Source organism: Brienomyrus brachyistius, chromosome 21 (assembly GCF_023856365.1).
Source record: "Brienomyrus brachyistius isolate T26 chromosome 21, BBRACH_0.4, whole genome shotgun sequence".
Taxonomy (NCBI): Eukaryota; Metazoa; Chordata; class Actinopteri; order Osteoglossiformes; family Mormyridae; genus Brienomyrus; species Brienomyrus brachyistius.
In genome coordinates this window covers 13,237,331-13,261,885 of record NC_064553.1, presented here as the reverse complement: position 1 = coordinate 13,261,885, position 24,555 = coordinate 13,237,331, and the positions used below count along the sequence as shown (strand labels likewise).

General features: G+C 45.0%; 2 protein-coding genes and 1 long non-coding RNA gene across 5 annotated transcripts; 1 reads left to right on the top strand and 2 right to left on the bottom strand.

Moving 5' to 3' along the window:
* Positions 1–374: 374 nt before the first annotated feature.
* Positions 375–3,567, top strand: LOC125716933 (uncharacterized). Its single transcript, XR_007384438.1, has 3 exons — positions 375–448; positions 1,696–1,758; positions 3,159–3,567. It is a non-coding gene; the product is annotated as an uncharacterized LOC125716933 (long non-coding RNA).
* Positions 1,156–18,914, bottom strand: yjefn3 (YjeF N-terminal domain containing 3). 3 transcript variants are annotated; one of them, XM_048989789.1, is made up of 7 exons: positions 18,682–18,914; positions 18,520–18,604; positions 4,135–4,243; positions 3,147–3,257; positions 2,842–2,955; positions 1,966–2,116; positions 1,156–1,819 (listed from the first exon to the last, which is right to left on the bottom strand). In XM_048989789.1, the coding sequence occupies exons 2-7, from the start codon at positions 18,576–18,578 to the stop codon at positions 1,623–1,625; spliced, it is 741 nt and encodes a 246-aa protein (XP_048845746.1). In that variant the 5' UTR covers positions 18,579–18,604; positions 18,682–18,914; the 3' UTR covers positions 1,156–1,622. The 3 variants fall into 3 exon arrangements, with proteins under 3 accessions (XP_048845746.1, XP_048845748.1, XP_048845749.1); XM_048989791.1 differs by having other exon boundaries at positions 2,842–2,925; positions 18,520–18,914; XM_048989792.1 differs by having other exon boundaries at positions 2,842–2,901; positions 18,520–18,914.
* A 1,178-nt stretch (positions 18,915–20,092) lies between these two features.
* Positions 20,093–24,256, bottom strand: ndufa13 (NADH:ubiquinone oxidoreductase subunit A13). The gene is made up of 5 exons (XM_048989793.1): positions 24,097–24,256; positions 23,378–23,456; positions 22,634–22,705; positions 20,739–20,808; positions 20,093–20,347 (listed from the first exon to the last, which is right to left on the bottom strand). Exons 1-5 carry the CDS (start codon positions 24,188–24,190, stop codon positions 20,228–20,230), a joined length of 435 nt encoding a protein of 144 aa, XP_048845750.1. The 5' UTR covers positions 24,191–24,256; the 3' UTR covers positions 20,093–20,227.
* Positions 24,257–24,555: the final 299 nt, after the last annotated feature.

The following is a 24,555-nucleotide window of genomic DNA, read 5'->3' as shown; positions in this document are numbered from 1 at the left end:
AACTTCGAGATTCCAGCCCGCGATCCCCCCAGGCAGATGTACAGTGCAGTCCCACCCTCTGGAAATGGCCATTTAAAATAACAGGACACACTGAAATGTATTTATTTTTCAGTTATTTATTGTATTATGGCGTTCCTTGGAACTCATTCTCTCGCGCACAATAATAGCTCGGGTTCTCTAGCGCATTTCCAACGTCCCTCGCGTAAGCAAGGGTCCTTCTCGCGATTTTCGCTCGGCTTTTGTCAGGTTTGGCGCCTCCAATGCGTCACCAGAACCATTTTCGCGCGACTTAAGGACAAGTGGGCCGTGATTGGACGGCAAAGCCGGCAAGTTTTTCCACAAGCGAGTACTAGCCAATCACGGCACAGCCATAACGCTTCTTGGAATTGTAGATGGGCAACTCGTACCCTTCAAGTTTGAATTGGCTAAATAAAATGTAAAAATATCGGTATGCGCTTAAAGTTAAATAGGATAAGATAGTGTTCCGCATCTTGATATAATAAGCAACGACACACGATTGATTAATCACCATCAATATATAACGCAGACAAACGCAGTCACATTATTTACCTTATTTTGTAATTATGAAGAGTATTTTTTAAAATATAAAATAACATGCATTTCGATGAACACTCAACGCTGTTACCTAATGACGTTAATATCTGACTGAATCAACACAATTATGAAGTAAAGTAAAAGCGTTATAAACTGGACAAAGGAAACATAAACGACATGACATACGCGCCTTGAAATAATACCACAGAAACGAATTCATGCTGCGGCCTGACCGTCCAAGAATTGTAATTTGCCGTCATAATTTACTAGGGTTAATCGGCGCCATGTTAGTCGAGATATTATTTATCCACTAGGTGGCAGTATTTCATAACGATGCTTCCTTCCTCCAATCACTTACCCTACTCATGATAATTGAACGTCTCTAATAAGAGAACAATTTTTGTATCAACGGAATACATGTGCTGTATGATATTTCATAGATGTTAAATTCCATGAATTGTCGTCTGAAGACTTTTGAGCCACCAAACTGCACTATATGATTGATATTTTTTTTATTATTAAATTACAATCCCTACAGCCATTTGAGTACCAAATAAAATGTTACATAATGGTCAGGCAACGATACATTTCTGTAAAAAAAAACAGCGATTTGGGTGAACTTTGTACATTTGTAACATAAGATTAAATTACAGTTTATCTAAACGTTTTCAGTATTTCTACATAACATTAAACTACTTTGCAGTAAAGATTTTGACTTCCAAGCAGAAAAAAGAAAACTTTACTTTTGATGTGTGCAAACCTTTGTAAAGTTCATTCAAACCAGCTTCTAAATATAATGAATGTTTTATTAAAAAGCAAACTCCAATATAGCTTCCAGATTCTGAAATAGTACAGGAACAATCTACATCAGTGTTTCCCAATCCGGTTTTCGGGGATCCACAGCCGGTCCATGTTTTCACTCCCTCCAAACTCCCTGCCAGACAGTCTACATATTTTCTCCTTGAGAGAGCAAAAATGTGGACTGTCTGTGGGGCCCCGAGGACCGGATCGAGAAATGCTGATCTGTAGAATACAAACCAGTAAAATGGAAGAGTGTGGGGTGTGTGCTACAGCTGTGTAAGGCAATCTGTGCCAAAATACTGGGGCAGGTTGAGCTCATACTTCTTCTGGATGTCATAGGGCAGAAAGCGTCCAGCCAGGAAGTGTCTCCCAGTGAAGGCAACAGTGCACTTCTTGGGTGCGGTGAGTGAAATAAGGACCTCTGGTCTGATGCCGTCAGCACTGGCTTCCTCCACGTCCCACCCTGGTGCATAAAGACAGCATCGTTCTCAGCTCCATTTGTATATATACATTTTATGTTCATATGGAGAACATTCAGCAGATAAGCCTGAAGACTGAGAAATGAGAACAGAACAAACACAGTGATCGATAGATAGTAAACCTCACTACCTGAGGGTATGTCAACACTGGCCATGGGTATCTTGACCTGCTTAAGGGTCAACAAGATGCTGCCATAGGGCTCCTTCTCAGGGGAAAGATCTGTCTCTGGTCCCAAGATGGCATCAATGACCAGGTTGTAGGCATCATTGATGAGCTGCACCTGACCACCAAGAGAACAACTTAATTTTTACTGCATTCTAGCAGTTTTAGCAATATGCCATAAACTCCCAGGTCCTCTTATCTAGCAGTTGCATCACCTGATGACTCTACAGCAATTAACTGTAGTGTTTGTCTGCAGTCTTTTTCTCTTAATCAGGCTGATTAAGTGGTAGGTGTCACACTAATGGGGTGTGGCCCCCTGCCAATCATCCCTGTGGAGACACAGAGTGTTTCTGTCTCTCTCTTACCCAGTTTCCACCAACTCGTAGCCAGTGTCGGGCTTTTTCCCAATCCGGGACTGGTTCCGTGTGTTTCCATTGCAAAAAAAAACGGTACCTGAATTTGGAACCATAGCGCCAGCGAAAGTAGGACTATCACATCCAAACCTTCTGCAGAGCTAGAAATAGCTTTGTCTATCACCGGTGCTGACAGCAAAAAAACTCTGGAAACTATGTGACTTTTGTCTTCTTGAAGCCTGTTTTTTGATTCGGCAGCTTTACAAAAAAATTCTGAAAAAAAAAATTAAAAAAACAGAATTCATATGGATCTATACTTTACTCTCACTTTGCCCTATGTAACTTTTCCTTTCTATTCTTTTATGAAACTGGTGGAATCGCAGGCTGGTTCTCAAAATGCTCCAAGCGAAAACCAGCCAAGCACTGGTTCCGTGTTGGTGGAAACAGGTTCTCTCTCTCTTCCTCTCTCCGTCTCCCTCTTCCCTCTCACCTCTGTGGGAAGGTAGGATAGGAAGGGGATGTCCATCTTCTCACACTGCACAGTGAAGTCCTGATGCAGGGGATGTGAAGAGCGCTTTGGGTAGAAGATCGTGGGTTCATACCCCTGGCCATCAATGGGAACACCCAAAGCTTCAGCACCATTGATATTCATTGTTATGTCATTAATTTGTATATCAGATATTGACTTGTGATTTAACAATCCAGGCTCCTAAAATGACTTGAACTTAACAGGTTCAAAGATCTTGGGTGTAATTTGATCAATGAAACACTGCAGGAGAACCAAATGTTCCTCACAAATATGTGCAGGTGACGAGCGCAGACCAGGCCGATGGCTCCGTTCTGTTCCGGCCCACAGACCACCAGGACAGTGGGCTGTTTCTTACTGAGAGAGCTCAACGGGAACGCCTGCAGAACGCAGAAGGAATGAACAAAGGGAGAGATGGGCCCTGAAATGATGGTCACACTTGACTAGGTCACCATACTGGCTTCTAATTCTGTGATTCTACATGCAGCATGAAAAGCGTATTTACCGGTAATCCCACGTTAAACATTTAAATATTTATCGTTGTTTTTAAAAGGTATATTCCTCTGTTAGATTTTCTCTGTTAAACGTGAGAACAAAACATTATCCCCTGACCCACTGAAGCTTAAATCGAGTTAATGATGAAGCTGAAGCTGAATGAAATTGATTGAATTTGCCACCAGAGAAGCAGCTTCGCATATTAGTTAAGCTGAACTGGGACTGGTTGAGATGCAAATAAAGGAAAGTCCACAAACAAGGTCTCTGGAGTCTCTTCCCATCCCAGTGTCAAGCCTGCATTTCGTGGCTTTATTATATGAGCGTATTGCCCCTCCTTGATGGCAGCGTGTTTGAGGGAGTAGCCCGGTGGGGTTTGACCTCGAGGGCTGCTGGTTTCCCTCCTGCCGCGATCGCAGGTTTTTCCCATGTTTATGTCGGTTTCCGCCAATCAGTCCAAGAAACATCATCACGTCATGTGGTGTCTCTGGCTGGAATGGGGATCCGTTTGCCCTGCATTTGGCTGATATCAAATCCCAGCTTGTCTGATGTCCTTTATTTTCTGGGCTAATTTTGACCCGGTACTAGATAAGCTGTTCCAGAAGACGGATGAATTACCGTCTTACTGGGGCCACATGGCACTCGCATAGCAAGGCTGGCTGCAGACTGCGGTGTCGTTATGTGTTAGCGGGACACTCATAGCTAATAATGTCGCTGGTGTAGGTAAACCGCGAAAGTGAGAAAGTGAGACGGCGCAGGCGTTACTTTGGCGACGGCGACGGCGCAGGCGTGACCCCAAGTCTCGACGAGCTGCTGCCGTCCGAAGCGGTAGTCAGTCAGCAGCTCCGTCTCGATGGCAGCCGCCTCCAGCTTGCTGCGCGGGAGAGACAAACACCCCCCAACCCCAGCCCCCCAGTCAGATTTTTATTTATTTAAATGGTCACAATTGTCTTCATAGTTCACACTCCTGGGGAAATCAAAATAGAAAATGTTTCTCTGTTCTCTGGAAAGAAAGTGATGAAAAATCTCTCCTGGAATATAGTTCCAGTAAAAGTACAAATATAACTGAAACACAACTGTAAAGCTACATGCAAATTTCTGAATCCTGTCTAAGGGGGAAATAGAAAAAAAACTGCAGAATAGCTCCCTGCTGAGGTTAAACACAGCAATTTTATATAAACAAATCCCAGAACAATGTTGGCTGATGGTTATCAGTATGTTGAGTGAGACAACAGAAATATGGACTATTACAGTAACCTGCAGTGCAGAGCTCTCACTAGCAGCACTGCAGCAGCACTCTGGGATGTGAACTTCAGGAGAACAGTGAGCTGCTGGTGTAAGTTTGATGGTCAATACAATTCATTTAGAAGATACTTTTATCCAAAGCAACATGTAATTGAGAAAGCGGGGTCAGTCAGACGGGTATCTGGCCTGTGGGCCATTGTCCTGCAGGTTTATCTTACACCTAAAACAAAAGGTGCATTGCAGTGCCCTTGCATGTCAGAGTTTTACTTGCACAAATATGTTCTGAGAGCAGAACGAAAAAATGATTGGTTCAGAGTGATGACCAATCAGATTGCAGAGTTGTTGGGTTCCAGGAACTAGAGGAGGCAGGCCCAAAATGTCTGATTGTTTGGACCCACCTCCTCTACAATCTGATTGGGTATCTCTCTGATCCAATCATTTTGCGCTCTGCCCTCAGACCATTTTTGCGTAAGTAAAACTCCCACGAGCAGGGCCCTTTGGAGAAGCCGCCAACGACTACACAGTGCAGGAGAAAGGGCACTCTGATGCTGTTCCATGATTGTTCCAGCTAGTCAGGAAGAAGCAGAAGGGATAAGTCATTCCTCCCACAATGCCTGCTAACAGCAGTGGCTGATTTTTGCTTGGTTGAATGAGCCGATAAGTGTTGCGGTGCTCCTGCCAGGGGGGTGGGGGAGTGTTGGGAGGAACACACACAGCAGTCTTTTCACAATAAATGAGTGAATGCTGCCTGTATGCCTGGCCTATGGCTGAATGCTAAAACGCTTCTTCTACACCAAAAGGTCTCATCACAGCAATGACCTCATGCTGGACTCATTGGCTATTATTGACAATTATTTACGGGACACATTTGTCCAAAACAACGTAGAGACAGGTGTAGTGAGTTAGTACATCCAGAGCTTATAGATGTCAAGGAACCAACTTATGCTGCTAGGGTAAGTTTCCAAAGTGTGACCAATACGTCACAAACATTTTTTTAAACAAGCTGGATGACTGCAGGTACTTTTAGGCTGCTACTGTTGACAGCCAAATCGTAATTGCCATATGGTCCCTAAGAAAGCAAGAAACAGACCATTCTGCGGGTCCCAGTCACTGCAGCTTCTAGTCATCGATTGAGTAAATGGATCCCCATGGCAACCATATTTTCCCTGTAAACCGTCTAATTTCTCTGCAGATGAAGATGCTATTAGCTTTTCTGGCATCTCTGTCCCTTAAGCTGTTCCAATCTTACAATGCTGCAGTAATAACAGTAATTAAAAACAAATGTGTATATATTTTGTAATCAATTTTTATTTTGAATATTATTCTTAAAAAAGATGTTATGGGTGGCAGTCTCTTATGCCCATTGGCTCATATTCCAGTTACCCATGATGCTCCTCTTGCCATTTGCTGAAAGCCATAATGATAATCATTTCAGAATCCAACCCCGGGTGAGAATAGCGGGCCAAGCATTAAAGGGGCCTTTTGTCCAACAATCAGGGCAGACTTTGTTATCTGCCAGGCTGTGCTTGTTTACAGCTCCTAAATGAATATTTTAATTCATAAGCAAATTATCGAAGACTCGCAAATTACAAGATCATAGATTGTGAGAAATGATTACGCTTCATGCTTTAATTATAGGACCGGTAGGCGGTATGAGCAGCTCTGAGGAGCTTAGGGTTTTGCTCCAACTCGTGAGAATATGTTAAACGACGCGTCTCACCGACAGAAGTCATTGGCTATCCCCCGATGTAGGACGCCACCAATAGGCTGTCTGGGAAATTAACAGCATTTGCTCGTCCTGTTGATTAAACAGCAGGCAGGGTAGCGACTGGCATCAGTCTTTCGCCCCGTCAGTTCATGAGGTTAACATGAGCTCTGGGTTTGGCTGTCCGAAGATAGCTGCAGAGGGGCCAGTCATTACTGTTACTGAGAAGCAGGATGAGTATGCTTTGCACTGGGGGTGGGGGGGGGGGTAAAAAGAGTTTTTGTAGCTTGGGAATGGGTTAGAGATACTAGCTACAAATGATCCATCTCATAATTAACTCGTTTATTTCAGCCTACAGATACCCTGCCAGCAATCTGGCTGTGAACCTCCATGGAAATGAACACAGATGGACAAAGATGCATCTATAATGGATACAAACAAAACCTGATAATATGTAAGCGTGGAAATGGTGTTTCTCTCTAGACCAAAGGACACATGCATAGCATTGCTTTCTTTGTGCAGGTGAAGGTTCTTCCTTAAGAGCCACAAGATGGTTAACGATAAATCGGATCTGTACTGCGCCTTCCATAATATATGCACTTCACATAGCCCTTCGCGATAATACTGTAGCACTGGAATAGCTGACAGAAAGGTCACAGTTAAATGGGGGCGACTGTGTAACGTCTGCAGTATCTTTTGTTGTGTTTGAGGGTAAGCCCCTCTGTTGGTGGCCCTTGGGGTCCCCTCTAGGCATTGCCCTTCAGGGTTTGTGTGGGCCAAGCCATCTGGCTCTCCGCACGGCGCAGCAGGGAAAATCCCTAAAGGTCACCCCTCATCACAGAGCCGCCTCTCCACTCCCCATGACGGGACCTAAGAATGCAGCTTAATCAATACAACCACAAATCCGTCCAGATGATCCAGCCCTGGAGGTCATCTACACACCACCTGGAGGTATAATACGTAACTGAAGCAGTTCCAACTCAATTGTGATATCAACTGCTTTCAGCCTGTTGATAGGATCAGTGAGATTCACCCGGGTTTTTCACATCTATCACGCAACAACTTTGAAAAGAAAATGCACTCACTGCTTTATGCACAACAGCTCATTAGCGACAACAGCCTGGTCATGCAAAGAATTACATGATGGTGACTCAGTACCTAAAGAACATACTGGATTCAGAGGTTTAGAAATGTGCATTCTAGACACGTTACGCTATAGCATGCTAAGCAAAGCCTTATGCCAGGTACCGAAAGCAGCTTCGCTAGGTGGTCTGGTCCTCTGCAGCTCCTTAACTCAGGGAACCAGGGAGCCAAACATCCTGTTAGCTCAGGAACGGTGCGATTTTGCTTCTATTTTTGACAAAGTAGCTCGAAAGCGAGCGTCAATCTGCCTCCCACAGTGCATGTCAGAGAGGCTACGCTGTAAAATGGGGCACCCCGCCTGCAACACCCCAGTGCTCAGCATGCAATCACCTCCCCTCCGCAATCAGAAATACCCCCCCAAGTTAGATGCCAACGTCATTCAAGTAGCTTAGCACAGATTTTGGGAAGCGCTCCTTAAAATCATAACATTTCGATTGAGTCTATTGTGATCCAGCACAACCCGCTGATGAATTGCCTAATTAAGACTGAGTGTTTGCATTGATTAAAGCAGTTTTTCCTCTTAATTATTGAGCTATTCATCGTTCGGTCTCCTCTGTTCCTCATGCAGGATGAAAACCATAAAGCGCATCTCACTTAGTGACAGTAACAGTACAGTCATATTGTTTTGGTGGGTTGTAATATTGTAGGATTTGATGGCTCATTGGGTTAAGACTCTTTGTCTGTGCTCAGACGGTCTCTAGTTCAAATCTCATGGTTCACCATGGGGCTCCATCTGATCCTGCTCTCTCAACCAAATGCTGCTTTGGGCAGAAGCATCCGCTAGATCGATGTAATAACCATGTCATGGCAGGAAACCTGCACCAGTTATGTGAAAAGCACAGAGGACCATTCTGCACCTATGCAGTGAGTCATGGTTACCTCAAGCCCTTGCAAATTATCGCAATAATGAAATAAGCAACGCTGCTCTGCCAGGACTAGGCGGGCGCCTGTCTGAATGGGCCGGCCGGTGATGAATGCGTATGCTCCTTTGTCGTCATTATTACTTTGATCATTGTTACCCTGCCTCTGCGTGTGCTTATTGAGTGCTTCGGCAACATGAATTCATCGTGGCATGTCTGTAAAGTGAATATAAAATGAGAAAAAAAAGTACAATGAAAGAGGGAGAAACGGGGAGGAATGTGGAGAGGGAGTGAAGGAGAGGAAAGATGGAGGGAATGAGAGGGAGAGACGCCGGCGGATGTGCGTTTAAGTTTTGCCCTTGTTTGAATGATAAACCAAAGCTATGGAATCGCCTGACCGGCTGCTTGGGGAGTCGTGTTAGGGGGTCTGGTTTGAGGGTAAATAAATACTCAGCAGATGGCTGGAAAGGTTGCAGGTTGGCTTTACTTCCTCCATCCGTGCTCTTCTGCTTCTTATCACCTCAGCTAGAAGAGGAATCCCAGAGAGCTTGGTGCGCATGCAAGCAGGGGCCCATTGTGAACTCCACAGACACCTCCTGCATATTTAATAAGGGATGCAGTATGGGTCTGCAGAGTACTTGACTCCTGGTCCTTGCAGCCATCCTGCTGTCGACAGCTGCTGACCAGTAGGGGGCGCCATTGCAGACTGAAACAGGATGGGGAATCGTGGTGCTGCCAGTGACTGTGGGGATGGGTAGGATTGGTGGGGCAAGTACCAGGGATTCTGTGCCGCAGATACAAGGTACAGCCGAGTAAAAACACTCAACCAATCACAGTGCGGCAAATCTGATAATAGTCCCACAGAGACCACACCCAGAGCACTGCAGACCTGCTATTGACACAAAGATCCACAAGGGTTCTCTCTTGTGGGATTTCTGCTAATCTTCCCTAAATGTCAGATGGATTGGCTGGGAGGAGACATATGTCTCATTGCAGCCCAGCCCCCCTTCCCCCCCCCCCCCCCCCCCCCGCCCCCAAAGCACAGAAACACAGCAGGAAAAGCACTAAAGCAACAGTTACACTGCTGTCAGCCGTACCAGCAGGCGGGGCCGGCTCTGACTATAGGCTGAATAGGCAGCCGTCAAGGCCCCCGGATTTCCTGCGTGTGGAAGAAGTGAAATGATAATCAGTAAAGCTTTGCTTAGGGTCACTGAGATGGTGGAGTGGCATAACAGTCAGTGATGTCAGGGAGGGCATTCAAGATAATTTAAAAATGCATTTTTTGGGACAAGATATTTGCAGGTTACTGAAATAGATAGATAGATAGATAGATAGATAGATAGATAGATAGATAGATAGATAGATAGATAGATAGATAGATAGATAGATAGATAGATAGATAGATAGATAGATAGATAGATAGATAGATAGATAGATAGATAGATAGATAGATAGATAGATAGATAGATAGATAGATAGATAGATAGATAGATGACGGGCAGGCAGACAGACAGGCAGACAGACAGAGAGGCAAAGGCTGGCCCAGTCTCATACATGTAAGGCCCTTATATATATGACACACATTCACCTGGATTTGATTGGCTGACCGCTGTCTGCTTTCGCAGTTCATTGCCATAAAGTTCTAGTCTAGCATCAGTTTCAGTCGACCAGGGAGGAGGCAAATGTAACATGATCTGAGCTGGTCTCAGTCTAAATATCCAGAATTAGGCAAGACCACAGAATCCATCATCCTTACAACCACAAACCATTATATAGTTATATGTATAGTAGACACCTTAAACATATGAATTGACATACTTCAGACAGCACATTAGAAATAGTAGCACTTCCCCTGTTAGACTAATCATACCAGCAGTACTTCTGATAGGCTAATACACACCAGCAGTACTCCTGATAGGCTAATACACACCAGCAGAACTCCTGATTGGCTAATACACACCAGCAGTACTTCTGATAGGCTAATACACACCAATAGTACCTCCTTCTTCTAGGGTCACATGATAAATGTACAGCTCTTTAGCTCAATATCTAAACCACGGCACCATATTACTCTGGCTGCCCAATTATTGTGCCGCCCCACATTTTTTATGCCATTGGGTAGAATTAACTTCACATTATTTTTATAAGAAGGTCTGTGGTTATTGAATGAGATAATAAACACAATTAATGATGAGCCACAGAGCACAGATGGTGCAGTGGTGTTATACAGGAGGAAGCAGACACGCCCCCCAGCCTTTTTCCATTTATGGTTTCATCATTCTCCTGTGTGATATGGATCCTCACGTGGTCATGCAGAGGTCCGCCATGGAGCACAGGAAGCGAAGGTGACCCGCAAGTCAAAATCTTCTTTCTTTCTCTCTCCCTCTCCCTCTCTTTCTTTCTTTCCTTCCTTCCTTCCTTCCCTCCCTGTACTATTCTGTATCCCCTGCAAAGGTGGCACCAGAATTTCACTGTGACTATAAAACTTGAATGAATGTGTTCAGCTTTTGCTTCTTCTATATTGCTCTCCTTATTAGGACAAACACAGATACTGGGGAGAGCAAACCCTGGGGCCAGAGCATAGGGTCAGCCAGTCATACAACAACGTTGGAACATTTTTCAGGGATTAATGACCTTGCTTATGAGCAAAGAGATGATGCCGCTACTCTGCTGGATGCCACAGAATAAAATGAACGACGCCCTAAGGAAGCCTGATTTATAGCTCAGAGCTGTAGAGAATCGTGCTTCAGGCTTTGTACATGGTGACTGTGAATTCTGCCTCTTTACAAGTGTCATCCATTCACTCCCATGTTCACCCACATCTGATCATGAACATTACAGATGCAAGCAGTTGTTTTCTAAAAAAAAAATCACAATTTTCAATTAAAATAGTTATTATTCCTTTCACGTTTTCTAAAGTCTGAACAAAATCCCCATCCTTCAGACAATTAGATGAAGGAAACTGTATTCATGACTTATATTTGTGGCATAAATAATTTATTTATGAATTACTTCTAAATTTATCTGATGCTTTTATCCAAAGCAGCTGACAGTAGAGGGAAGGATTACCATTTACACAAGATTCCCTGGGTTTTTAACCCACAACCATTGCATTGTAAATGTAATGCTGTATTTGTAGAAAATGTTACAGAGGAGGAGAATCTGAATCTGCGGCCATGTCTACCGTCACAGGGGACCTTATCCAGTGCCGTCTGAGAAGAGTTTTGCTGAAGTTTCAGCACATTAGGACAACAAATAGAGGCACTAACACACTGGATCACTGTCAGACCACCAGCAACGAAATGTAGTGTCGGATCCAATCACATTGCTGTCCCGCTGCATCTGGGATAGAAACGGCAGCTGAAATCCCACCCCCCTGCAGGGTGGTCTGCATGCCACTGGTCGTGTGAGGCAGAGTAGCAACTCACTGACTGCTTTGAATGCATATGCCATGAATTTGGGGGCAGCGTGTGGCGCAGTGGGCTAAGCTTGTGCGCCTGTAATCACAAAGTCACTGGTTCAAACCCAGCTGCAGCACAACTGTGGGTCCTTGAGCAAGGCCCTTAACCCCCCAGCTCCCTGGGCACCACCACAGGTGGCTGCCCATCACAGACAACTTACTCCACAAAGAGCAAGGTGAGGGAGGTGTAAATGACAATTTCCCCACAGGGATTAATAAAGTATTGATTGTTATTATTATATACCGGAATGTGTTCAAAAACACACTAAAGCTCCCAGTGAACCAGGGGAATTTGGACTTTCTGAGCAGGACGTGGGGAGGACTTACCACAAGGTCAGAGTTTGCAGAGCTGCTGGTCCCAGTAGGATCCCTTCCAAAGATATTTGCAGCACAGCTGGCTCCTGTTTACACTCACATCTTCACCATCTTCCTGTCTCTATTAATTTTCCCACTGTACATCACGGATACTACTGTTACGAAAAAGGCCCGGAGGGCTCAGTTTATCTAGTTTATCGAGTATCAGACTTTACCTCTAAGGGTCCAGAGTTCATGTCCTTCATGGGGCAAAAATCTCATTATATTGATGGGGACGATGTTTGGTTCAGCCTGGCTTTGCATGTTGTGCTCAGCAGGGTCATTATATTTTCATTGGGCCCTTGTGCAAGCATCTGAACCCCCTGAAAACTGCATATTCCAAAGTAATCGTACAAATGGCATTTGATTTTCAGTTATCATACTGCTGAAAGTGTGAGAGGTGTCATGTCTGAGAGACTGATCATGGAACACATCAACAGCATCATTCCAGACTCTCTGGATCCCCTACAGTTTGTGTACCAGAGAAACCAGTCAGTGAACAATGCTTTCTCCCTGGTCCCACCAGCCAAGAACACCAAGAAGAACATCAATGCTACAATGCTGAACTTCAACTTAGCCTTCAACACCATTGCTCTGGGTGAGTTGGCATGGCAAATTCAGGAACCAATGCCTTGGTATCTGAAATGGAGTCCTGGACTTTCTGAAGATCCCCTCTGCTCATCTGCATGGAGACTCTGCAGTGCTGCTCCCTGAGCCAAAGGCTGGTATGACAAATCTTCAATTGCGAAGACTGTCATGGACTTTAGAAGGTACAACATAATTCACAAATGGCCTCCAGGAGAGAATTGGGGGAACCCTGGTCTACACCTGGTGGGTCTCTAGCAGAAGCTGTTTGTAATCACATGGTTGTTCGATCCGAAGATCTGAGGTGAATACAGAATCGTGCTCATGAGAGTCTGCCATCACCTTTACTATCTACCTTAGTGTTAATTTGCACATCTTTCCTAGATACACCAGCTATGGGCAAGTGTGCCGGTGATCAGAAGGTTGCTGGTCTGAGCCCAACCTCAGTAGAATAGTCACATGTCTGGGGGCCTTTGAGCAAGGCCCTGAACCCCCAGACGGCTGCCCTTTGCTGTGAACCCCACATTTGCTCTTAGGCTGTGCTGTGTTCTGGAGAGCAAAGCAGGGGGAAATTAAGACATTTCTCCTCAGACATTAATACATTATTACTATTTCCTGAAGCATTTATGGGAATGAGCAGTCACACTTACCAGCCACTACTCCGCACTAACTGCAGGGCCATAGACCAGGTGTAGACCATCCATCCATCCATCCATTTTCCAAACCACTTACCAGCCACTACTCCGCACTAACTGCAGGGCCATAGACCAGGTGTAGACCATCCATCCATCCATCCATCCATTTTCCAAACCGCTTATCCTACTGAGTCGCGGGTGGTCCGGAGCCTATCCGGAAGCAATGGGCACGAGGCAGGGAACAACCCAGGATGGGGGGCCAGCCCATCGCAGGGCACACTCACACACCATTCACTCACACATGCACACCTATGGGCAATTTAGCGACTCCAATTAGCCTCAGCATGTTTTTGGACTGTGGGGGGAAACCGGAGTACCCGGAGGAAACCCCACAACAACATGGGGAGAACATGCAAACTCCACACACATGTGACCCAGGCGGAGACTTGAACCCGGGTCCCAGAGGTGTGAGGCAACAGTGCTAACCACTGCACCACCATGCCGCAGGTGTAGACCAGAGTTCCCCAAATTCTATCCTGGAGGGCAGAATCCAAAACAGCTTGCAGATATCCCTGTTCAAACCTGGTAATTAGCTGTGTGTGATTAAGATGTGCTTCAGCAGAGGAATCTGCAAACTGTGTTGGATTCTGGCCTCCAGGACCGGATTTGGGGATCCCTACTGTAGACAGTCCAACAGATCACTGGGATCGCTGGTGACACGTAGCACATAGTGTATTGCAGCACCCAAACCAGCTAATTTCCCAGCCTTGACCATAGATGTTGCTCCTTCTAGTAGGTGTAGCTGGAGAAGAAAGACTCCAACGTACAGCCAATAAAACACCTGGGGCTAGAGCTTCCCAGAACAACCAACTACTCTGGTCTCTTGTAGGACCAAGCTGACCGTGGAGAGAACAGGTTATATACAAATTAAATTACTTTAATTTAATTTGATGTGCAGACTACTGAGCAAAGAATCTTCTTAGCATTAGCATATTCCGTGCCTCATATGGATGACATGCGAGGTGCATCTCATTTTCATTCAGCAGCGCAATGGATTTCGATCTCCTGGAAGATTTCCCTAGCGCTGTAGGGGACAGCCAGCCTTCGTCATATTGCCTTGGTCTTCAGTATGCCAGTTTGGCAAACTCCCGTCCAGTTTGTATGAGGCCTCAGCCAAGATTCAGCCCAGAATCAGCAGTGTCCCTCCATTGGTCATTCTGTGCATTCATTGCGGTACATTCACTCAGGAGACAAAGTACAGTGTTACAGCGAACAAGTATCTTAGCGTCGAAAGAGTTGAGCTCTTCTTGCTGCTTCCTCCAAAAGCTCCTCTGGTGAATGATGCTAGCATGCGGAATATTCTTCCATTATAACCAGAAAGCGATTCCAGGAGAGCTGATGCACAAAGCAGGACACATTTTTGGATGGGATTCCTGTCCATCACCTGGAGCACGCTCACACACTACGGCGGTTAAAAAATAAAACCCTAACTGGTAGGAAGATACTGGAAACAGGCAGAAAATTCAATCTGCATACACAGTCACAGTGCAACCCACTGAGCTATCGTGCGGCCCCACACGTGACACGTTTAATGCAGTCCGGTATTACAGGCCTCTTCAGATTTCGCTGGAGGCTGCCGTTTTGCCTGATTATAGATGACAGTGTCTATGGTCCCTGTTGACAGTATCTGTAAGAACTGGCAGCAGATTGGGGACAAAACTGATAGCACTGCTAGGCAGGGAGTAGGTGGCTGACAGCAAGGGTACCCGGCCAAACAAAGTCTAGTAGGGGGATAAAAGCACACAAGCTGGTGCCCACCTGGTGACAGGAAGGGAGAAAGCAATGGGGCTGATAACCTGAAAGCAGCAGGTTCAAGTTTCCACATGAAGGCAACCAACTCAGGCAGGCAGACAGACAGACAGACAGACAGACAGATAGACAGATAGATAGATATAGATAGATAGATAGATCTGCTGAACACATAAATAATAATGACTACCCAAAGGGAAGCTCCACACTGCTACTCTGTCTCTCAGTAATCTATCCATGAGTGTTCTGTTGTCATAGTGATAGGGGGACACACCCTGTGACCTCGTGAGGGAGGGGCCACCTGGGGGAGGGCTGGCACTGCAGGGTATTTGGACATGAAAGCGTCCCCAGGAACATCTCAGAGCAACGTGGCGAAAATAGCAGCCGATTGATTTCTGGTTAAACATGCGGGGAAATGCGACAGCGCCGCAGCCGCCTGTGTGATGAGCCGCCTCGGGCTGCGAAGCGCAGGAAACACCGGCACGTGCTTTACAGCAACTAGCCCATGTGATAACATCACTCATCACATCCACCGCCTGAGGGACGTACACCATCCGGTACAGGGGTATGGAGAGCCGGGAGCCTATCCCAGAATGCACAGGGCACCAATACATCACTGGGCACACACTGTCAGCAATTCACAGATGCCAGTTCATCTGCAGAAAGGAAGCAGGATTCCTAGAGAAACCAGTACAGATGAGAACCTACAAACCCCACACTGAGGTCAGAAGTGGGATTCAACCATGCTGACCATGGAGATGGGAGGCAGCCACGTCATCCACAGGGGCCACCACGTCCCCCGGAACTTCAGCCAAATTTCGTATAATTGGTGTTAATTTGGGATTTTCATGCAATTCCCTGTACCAGTTGGTGACTCTAGGCTTCTATCCCAAGAGGGTGCAAGTTGAAAGAGCCCAACTGGATATATAGATCAGTGCAGAAACTTTTTTGGTAAATTTTGGCACCCGGATAAATGTGACGTGATCATCAGTGATCGAAAAGGGGCTTGATGAAGACAAATTTGTAAAACAGGGAATATATTTCTAATAAATAATTACTACACACTGATATGACGTAACACAAGTCACACACAATTTAATTATATTGAACTTAAATTCAAATGGGCTGCAGTATGGGATTGTGTTTTTCGTAGGAAAGAGAGGAGGATAATGCAGACTTATTATGGAACTTACCATTTAGCAGCCTTTTATGCTAATTTAGCATGAACAGAAAACAAGTGCAGGCTGCGAGATTAAAAAAAAAATAATAAATCCACTTCAGAACAGGAAAGTCTTCTAACGAAAAAAAAGTGCATTTTGAGTGTTCATGCCCAAATGCGACTTCTGTGTTCAATTGTCTATGATGGACAAAACAGGTCAAACCTAATTTCCTGCCATTGGCTCATGCACAGCACGTCCTCTGCGGGTGAGGTACAGACTCAGGATGACAGGCCCTCTTGGTAAATGAGATGAAATAAAAACAAGTAAAAGTTAAAACGACAAGCAGAGATGTCAGTTTGGGCCCCTGCCCAGTTTCGCGCATAATTTTAGGATTCCAAGGGCCCTGTGAAGTTCTGGCCCTCTGAACCTGCCAGGCAGTCTACAGCCCTCCACCACCCCTGATGCTAAGATGACAACAAGCAAGAGAAGACACCAATTCAGCATGCGAGAGACACATTGTCTCCCAGAGTGTGTGTGTGGATCTTAAAGGGGCCTGTCATCCCTTCCAATAGCTGCACAATGTGCATGGCTGTGAACAGAGCTCTGCTGCATGTCTGCCTGCTCCGCAAAGACGGGCGGCCCTGGCTCAGCTCGTTAATGCGCCGTGTAGCAGAAAGCCGTGCGGCTCCCAACCCAAACATTGTTTGTGCGATTCACACTACCGGGGATTCTGGAACTAAACAAGCGCAAAATGCTGGAACCAAAGGCTGTCACCCACCTAGCGAACTGTTCCAAATCTGGGACCACAATACAGCAGAGGACAGGATGTTCTCGGTTCAAAAAACAAAAATCTTGACTCAGAGACTTATGCACGTTCCTCGCATACAATCCTTTACTCGCTTGTTATACTGCGTGATAGCTGGTCCTCTGGTGACAGGATTCTCAGGACATGAGACATCGCACATGACAAGTGTCAGAATCCTGACTAAAGTACCACTCTGACTGCAGCTAACTGAGTAGCTCCAAATTCAAATTCTACTATTTTTCCATAGTGTAGCAGCCAGCACCAACAGCACAGGTGAGAGTACAGAGTAGTGCTTCATTTCTACCGGATCCTGCCGGAACGCATTCCAGGACTGTTTTTGACTGACTGTGTTCCGGCACCTATTGTACAGATAAAGCATGTTATCAGCACTGTTTTATACACCTTCCGAGACCGTCGCGCACGCAGTTACCCCTCTGTGTTCCGGCACCTTCTGATTTACACAGTATGCCCTGGTACAGAGGGCAGTATCTGCTCAGCGGGGCAGATTCTCAGAGGGCCCCATCCCCGCAGCCATGCTCAGCCGCCCCCTGGCTGGTCCACTGGCTTCTTCCCCTGCCCCCCAAATCCCCCCACCCCTGGTGCCCACGGTTGCCATGACGCAGTAAAACAGGGGTCTGCCAGCCTCTAATTTAAGTTTGACCACAGCTTGACCAAGAAAAAGAGATACACAATGCTGAGAGCAACATAAAAACTCTCTCTTTCTTTCTCTCTCTGTCTCACACACACAGACCTGTATTCATATCTTTGTGGGGACCATCCATCCATTTCTAAGGGAAAGACCAAAATCCAAAACTGACTCCCCTAACTCCCACCCAGCCCTAACTTCAACCATAAGTAACTAAACAAAATACAAGTCTTTTGGCATTTTTTGTTTCTTTGTTTTCCTTATAGCCACCAATATAAAATTGAGCTTATTTTCATTGGGACGGGATAAATGGTCCCCATCATGTCAAAGTAACAGGTTCTTATCGTGTCTTGGGGACATTTTGTCCCCACAACATACGGCACACCCGGACCACGCACACCCTGGTGATTTTGGAGTGGCAAGTCTTCTCCCTAACAGGCTCCTTCAGACACTCTGCCCATCTAAAGCAGACATGACCCCCTTACACAGGAGAAGACTGATGGCTCTGTTTCTTCCAAGCTACCACATAAGTGCTAGATTTTTTTCACCAGCATCTTGCTTGCGGTTCAATGTATGCAGTCTGTCTGAACTGAGGCCACAGAAAAATGGGTTCATCTCCATCCCTGTGCCACTGAACAGGGATTCCTTGACGAACATTGGTCAAGAAACTGAAGTGGTGAACTACAAAACTGTGAGATTTCCCATGTCTCTCATTCACCCCCAGACACCCCCGTCAACCATACCTGAGGTATCGAAGAGGCTCTTTGGACTCCGGCTCTGGATCGGCGCTACCCTGGTTCATTCTGCTGCTCTGCGAAGGCTTTCAGGCTGCCAAGAGACTCTCTAGTTTGTGGGAGGACAGCTGGCGAGAAGATTCAACAGGCACTCAGTCGGCTGATTCTTACGCTAAACTCGTTCCCACACCAAGCCAATCTCTCTCTCTCTCTCTCTCTCTCTCCTGTCCCGCCGTGTGCCGCTCTGCTTGGAAAGAGCGGCTGCCGGTTTGCTTATATCCACTGCCCCAGCCAATGGGAAGCGAGAAGACCCTGTGCAAGGAGTCGATTGGCTGAGCCAGCTGTGCAGCACAAATGTTGTGACACGGCCTTGTAGGTGGTAAATAGAGGGGACAAGAGACGGTTTAGAAACATACCAAAAAAAAGGAGGCAATTAAACAACTTATTGGGAAACAGCAAATCAGACTCAGAACCCCCAGACACTGCAGTAGGAAGGCTAAAGAGGACATTACTGGTGATACCAGCACCACACCAGCAGGTTCAAGTGACTCAATTCTACCCATAAGGTAAGGCTCCCTCTGCCTGCTCACTCAATCTGGTGCAATGAGGACACTGAGGACACAAGCTCTGCACAGCAGCTAACATAACAGCAGGGTCATTTCCCTGAACCAGAACTCGACCCCCTACATCTTCAGCTACATGTTTCACAAAGACACACACAACCAGGAATCAACTGTATGTGGTATGATCCAGTGAGTGTACTGGGAATCTCACACCATAACCCATCAAGCTGAATTGCGTCTTATTTTTGAAGCGTAGCTACATTGATTGGCAGAATAGGTGCTTCAATACCACATCTGGTCTGAGCCTCAATCCATGAGCAGATGGTTTAGTAGAAAAGAGAAACTGCCTGCTTAATGTCCATAAAACTTACTGCTTTTTTAATCATGATGCAACATCCTGGGTTCAGCTCTCATACAATATAGTTTACAATGAGAAATGAACAGAGCTGACTCATAACGCCATCTGGTGGTAATTCAGGGGCGGTGCAGCCTGGACATTACCATATGCTGGTAGGTTAGAAAAAAAAAGTCTTCTTGTTGTGAAACACTTGCAGTTTACAGTCCATGTTGCATCGCCATTGCTGCAGATCACTAATGGCCTTCAAAACACACTGAATGGGCTTCTATGTGTTCAAAAATCCTGTTTTCAGCACCATACAAAAGCCACTTCAAGCCCAGAGACATCGTCCCACATGAATGACAGTGAGCGACATCACCACTGACCAAACCAGGAGGCCAATGAAATTTCACTCTACGGGCTTCTTAGGCCCCACCCCCTTTTAGGAATCTCAAATTCAGACCAAGGTTTTGTTCAGCTGTATATAAAAAGTATCAGTCACAGAACTGGTTGGTTGAAACAAAACCTCGGTCTGGATCTGTACTTTCTGGACCTGAACATCTGGTTATAATATCCACGAAGGTGAAAATTGTAGAACTCTTGCCTTGTCCAGCTCATTCAGTTTCTCTTCTCCCTCTCAAACACACATAGTTTCACAAGAAAAACAAATCAGGCAGAAATCTTTGTGAAGTAGAGAAAAAAATATTTAATTACTGACATTTACAAGACAAGTGGGCAAACTCCTGTCCTCCAGGATTCAAAGACAGATGTTTTGATGGAAGACTGGGGTGGAGCTTGGATGGAGCTTGGGCGGGTCCTACACGTACCACTGGAACCCAAACTTCTTGCGGTGGAGCTCATCCTTCGGCCGAAGGTTGAAGAGTTCATCGGAGACAGGCTGTACCCAGCGCTCTGTGTGGAACACATTCTCGCCCACCTGTGCGGATAAAGACCATGAATCAGACCGGGACCGGGGCTGGCTGGGAGATATCCCAAACCTGCATCATGTACTTGGTTTTAGCCTGAAACAAGCTGAACATAACCAACCTCTTAAAATAAAAAGTAAAATTCACCACGTATAACTGAGCCAACCATGACCAAATTCCAGCCTCAAACCCAGACCTAAACCTACCCAACAGTACAGCTCCGAGACGGAAAGCGAGGCCTTTTTTGACCTTGTTATCTTACAGAACCTCCAAGTCTACAAAAACTAGAAAGTTCCTCCTTGCCTAGATCCATCGTAGCAAAACAGTCAACGTGAGGATACCTACATTAACTCAGGGAAAATGGAGAAATCCACAGGTTTGTTAAGCAAAAGAAAGTGTCACCTTCCAGCCAGGGACGTCCTTCATGATTCTGACCTCTTCCTCTAGGTTTTCGCGTAGCATCCGTAGCGTCCTGTGGATAAACATGTACAAAAACTCAAAATGAGAAACATCTCATTAACATTGAAAGCATCTCTTGGAGAATGCAGTCACTGAACAGCCCCCAAAAAGTTCTGAACAGTGACTGGAACCGTGGTAGATTCATCTTTCATGATAAAACTACAGCTGCACAATGTGTGATATTAATATCAACATCATATGCTATGTGCATGCAACTGTCACATGGTAAGGACCGCAACTGTCAGCTGGGTTAAGGCAAGAAGTTACGCTGAAACTTTTTAAATCTGTCATAGGAAACTAAACATAAGAAGCTTTGTATCAATGTGAAGTTTACCGCCTCTGCTTTTGCGTGAGCTCTGCATGAACTCTCTAATGGCCCTTTACATTTTAGTTCACTCATAGTGTCACACGTCTTGAGAAATTTAAGAAAAGCGAGTGTGGAGGACAAAAATGAACAAAAACTGGCCACCAACAGGCAATCGTCTTCCACTGTATGAAAATATTTTGGATTCCACAGAGACAATGTTGAGCAAAAGCATCGTTTTGTGGCTGTTGGCACAACTCATGACAACACAGCCAACTATTCACAGAGTCTGTCAAGTACATTCAGTTTGACTACAGTTTATTTTCGGGTACATTATTGCATTAGAACTATCTCAATATTAATCTAAAAAACAACTATCCCGGCTCTTCGGTCACAAAACTCCAGAGCATCCATCCATCCACCCATTCATTTTCCAAACCGCTTATCCTTCTGGGTCGCGGGGGGCCCGGAGCCTATCCCGGAAGCAATGGGCACGAGGCAGGGAACAACCCAGGATGGGGGGCCAGCCCATCGCAGGGCACACTCACACACCATTCACTCACACATGCACACCTACGGGCAATTTAGTAACTCCAATTAGCTCCAATTAGGACTGTGGGGGGAAACCGGAGTACCCAGAAGAAACCCCATGACAACATAGGGAGAACATACATATGAAATAAAACTGAAAAGGCTGCTTACCTTAAGTCTTCACACTAGTGATATCGATCACAAGTAATCAACCTCACTCAACAAAGCTCCATAAATACACCCCTCAACTTTAATTCCGCTCAATTTTCATACATGCACCATAAGCATAGATAAGATAATTTCAGAATATGTACTGGGGCTGTCACTTTTTAACCGATATTCTAACAATTGTTCGAACATTATGTGAAAAATTCGTATTTCAATGATAATTAACCCATTCGAATGTTAAAGTGCTACTGTAGCGTATACACACAAAACGGCGTTTGTTGCAATTTCGTTGTTCTTTGCTGCAACGTGACAGCAGGGATAAACCTAAATAATACAGACATGTCCTTTAAATAAGGCTTTAAGCGTTAAACTATGGAGGTCAATGCACAAAATGTAACTTACATCCATCCATCCATTTTCTGAAACCGCTTAATTTAACTGGACGCGCCTGTATCGTTTAGGCTTATATTCATTAGTCTTAATTTTATGTTTTGTGCTTTAAATGGACACAATATAGTCATTATTAGTATTACCATTGTGAGGGAATGCAGAAGTATTTCAAACAATATCTTGCCACCCTGACCTCTTAGGGAAAGGAAGTACTTCTGCATGGGTGGGACACAGGTATTCAAATATATTCAAACAAATTGCGTGACATCATTGTTGTGCGCGCTTCACTGTTCACAGCCCTAACATGTACTTTATTCTTTCAAATAAAACTGGTCCTGATTCACTTGTCACTACACAGTCGTCTGCAGATAATAAACAATCATTTGGCCGAGGAACAGGCGAGCTCATAACAGAACGACGCGTGAATATAAGGCTACAGCCTCACCTCCTGTCGTGTTCGGCCTGCAGAAGTGGCAGGAGAGCTATCCTGGCCTCCAGCTCCTCGATCTGCAGCCGCCTGTAACACATTACAGCCCATCACACCGGCACCACGCTGCAGTGAGGCTGTGTTGTTAGGTTCGACCTACATTCAGCGGGGTTGCCAACTCTGGTCAACAGGCTGGTATGAGATGTTCAATTAGAGACAAGTCTGCATGCAGATTTACAAGCATGTTTAGTAGGATTTGCAAACTGCCCCAACACTTTTGATGCAGCTTATTTTAGGTTTATAACGGAATAATATAGATTTGCCATGAGACTTCTCACATATGAAAGCGTGAATGTCATGCCAGATGCGTGAGAGTTGGCAATCCTCATTCAGTAACATGTAGAACTTTCTCCTGGGATCAATAAACTCTTTATTTTGAACTTAAGATCGCATGTCAAATACCAGCTCACTCAAAGTCTAACCCCAACACTGAACTCTGAGGGGATGCTGTCATCAGGAGAGGTCACAAAAAGGACTTTAAATGCCCCTGATTCAGAATACAGCCCCTCATTTCTATAGCAATGCGTTATCACCTTTTCTATGTTCTCTTTATCCATTAGAGAGAGCTTGGAAATAAATGTCACCCATTTATACATACTACTATATGAAAATGCCATTAATGAATATTTAAAGATATTTAATATGTTTTTGCTTATGTTTATTACATTAGAAAACTGTACAAAATAGACCCATTCTTCTTACCTCCTTTCTCTGTTCCATTTAAAAAGCCTCCAATAGCCGAGTATCATGACCCCGATACCGATTCCGAACATGGTGTATCCTGGCAAGAATGACGCGCATTTAAGACACTTCTATTCTAGCAGTATGTAAATACTGAAGTGTGTAATATTTCTGCATCTCGCTAATTAACAGCGTAACACTAAGTTATAAACCTGCCAGTGAAACTCGTGAGCAGGTTGAAAGAAAATGTCAACTTCTACCATTCAGCAACAAGGAATAAGTGTCAGGGTTAGAGAAAAATAATAAACAACAAATCACACAATTATCAGGAGCAGCCTCGAATATTACTATTACACGAGCACGGTTTGTGTGTATATATATGAATGGGTTCCAATTTTAATTTAATTTGAAGACGTTTAGGTATGTTATTTTTTGCTAATCGTAAATACTGAATTTGATCTTTGAAATTCATCCTCTAAAGGATATCAGGACTCCAAAAACATTAGCACCATAATAAAGTCATCATTTAGGGACACGTTTACCATATTCTACCTTTATTTACATAAAAAAAATCAATTAAAGAATCTGGCTAAATAAAATGTTTTCAGAAACACAGCGCAGAACCCCCGGCTCGCAAGCCGTTCCTTGCAGGCCCCTTGCGCTCTTTTACCGCTACCCGCCTGTTTCCTTTAAAAACAAACATGTGCATATTAGGAGAACTATAGTAACTGTTCACCAACCAGAAAAGCCTCTTTTGGGAAGATTTCGCTTGTAATCGAACGGCCCATAACCTCCAGATGGAGGCATGTCCTGCTTCACCTTGGACGCCGCCATCTTTCCTGCTCCCGACGCCGTCTGTCACGTGACTTCGAAAGGTTTTCAGCCAACCCGATGAGCGCACTACCGCCGCCCACTGGCGTGCCGTGGAAAAGGATAGCGATTTCATGCAAGAATAGCGATGATGAAACGAAGCATCGAATCCAGCACCTTTGGTTATTCAGTAATATCCGAAAATAAGACCTTTCAGCCATCAGGAACGGCAGAGATCCTCTCTATAATTTCCTAATTTCAATAGATGGCACAAATTTATGTAACCGTTAAGGAGGCGTTTGACAGCAACTTCCGGGACTGACTTAATATCGTTTAGTTATTACAACAAAACAATGGTTGAGTTCGATTATGTGATAGATGGATATGTA

Coding starts and splice junctions, on each gene's coding strand:
- yjefn3 (XM_048989789.1), bottom strand. CDS start 18,578: ATGAACCAGGGTAGCGCCGATCCAGAGCCGGAGTCCAAAGAGCCTCTT. Junction 4,244..18,519: donor GAGCCTCTTCGATACCTCAG/GTATGGTTGACG, acceptor TCTCCCGCGCAG/CAAGCTGGAGGCGGCTGCCA. Junction 2,117..2,841: donor TATCCTACCTTCCCACAGAG/GTGAGAGGGAAG, acceptor CTTGGTGGTCAG/GTGCAGCTCATCAATGATGC.
- ndufa13 (XM_048989793.1), bottom strand. CDS start 24,190: ATGGCGGCGTCCAAGGTGAAGCAGGACATGCCTCCATCTGGAGGTTAT. Junction 22,706..23,377: donor AAATGGAACAGAGAAAGGAG/GTAAGAAGAATG, acceptor AATGTGTTACAG/GCGGCTGCAGATCGAGGAGC. Junction 20,809..22,633: donor CAGGCCGAACACGACAGGAG/GTGAGGCTGTAG, acceptor GTTTATCCACAG/GACGCTACGGATGCTACGCG.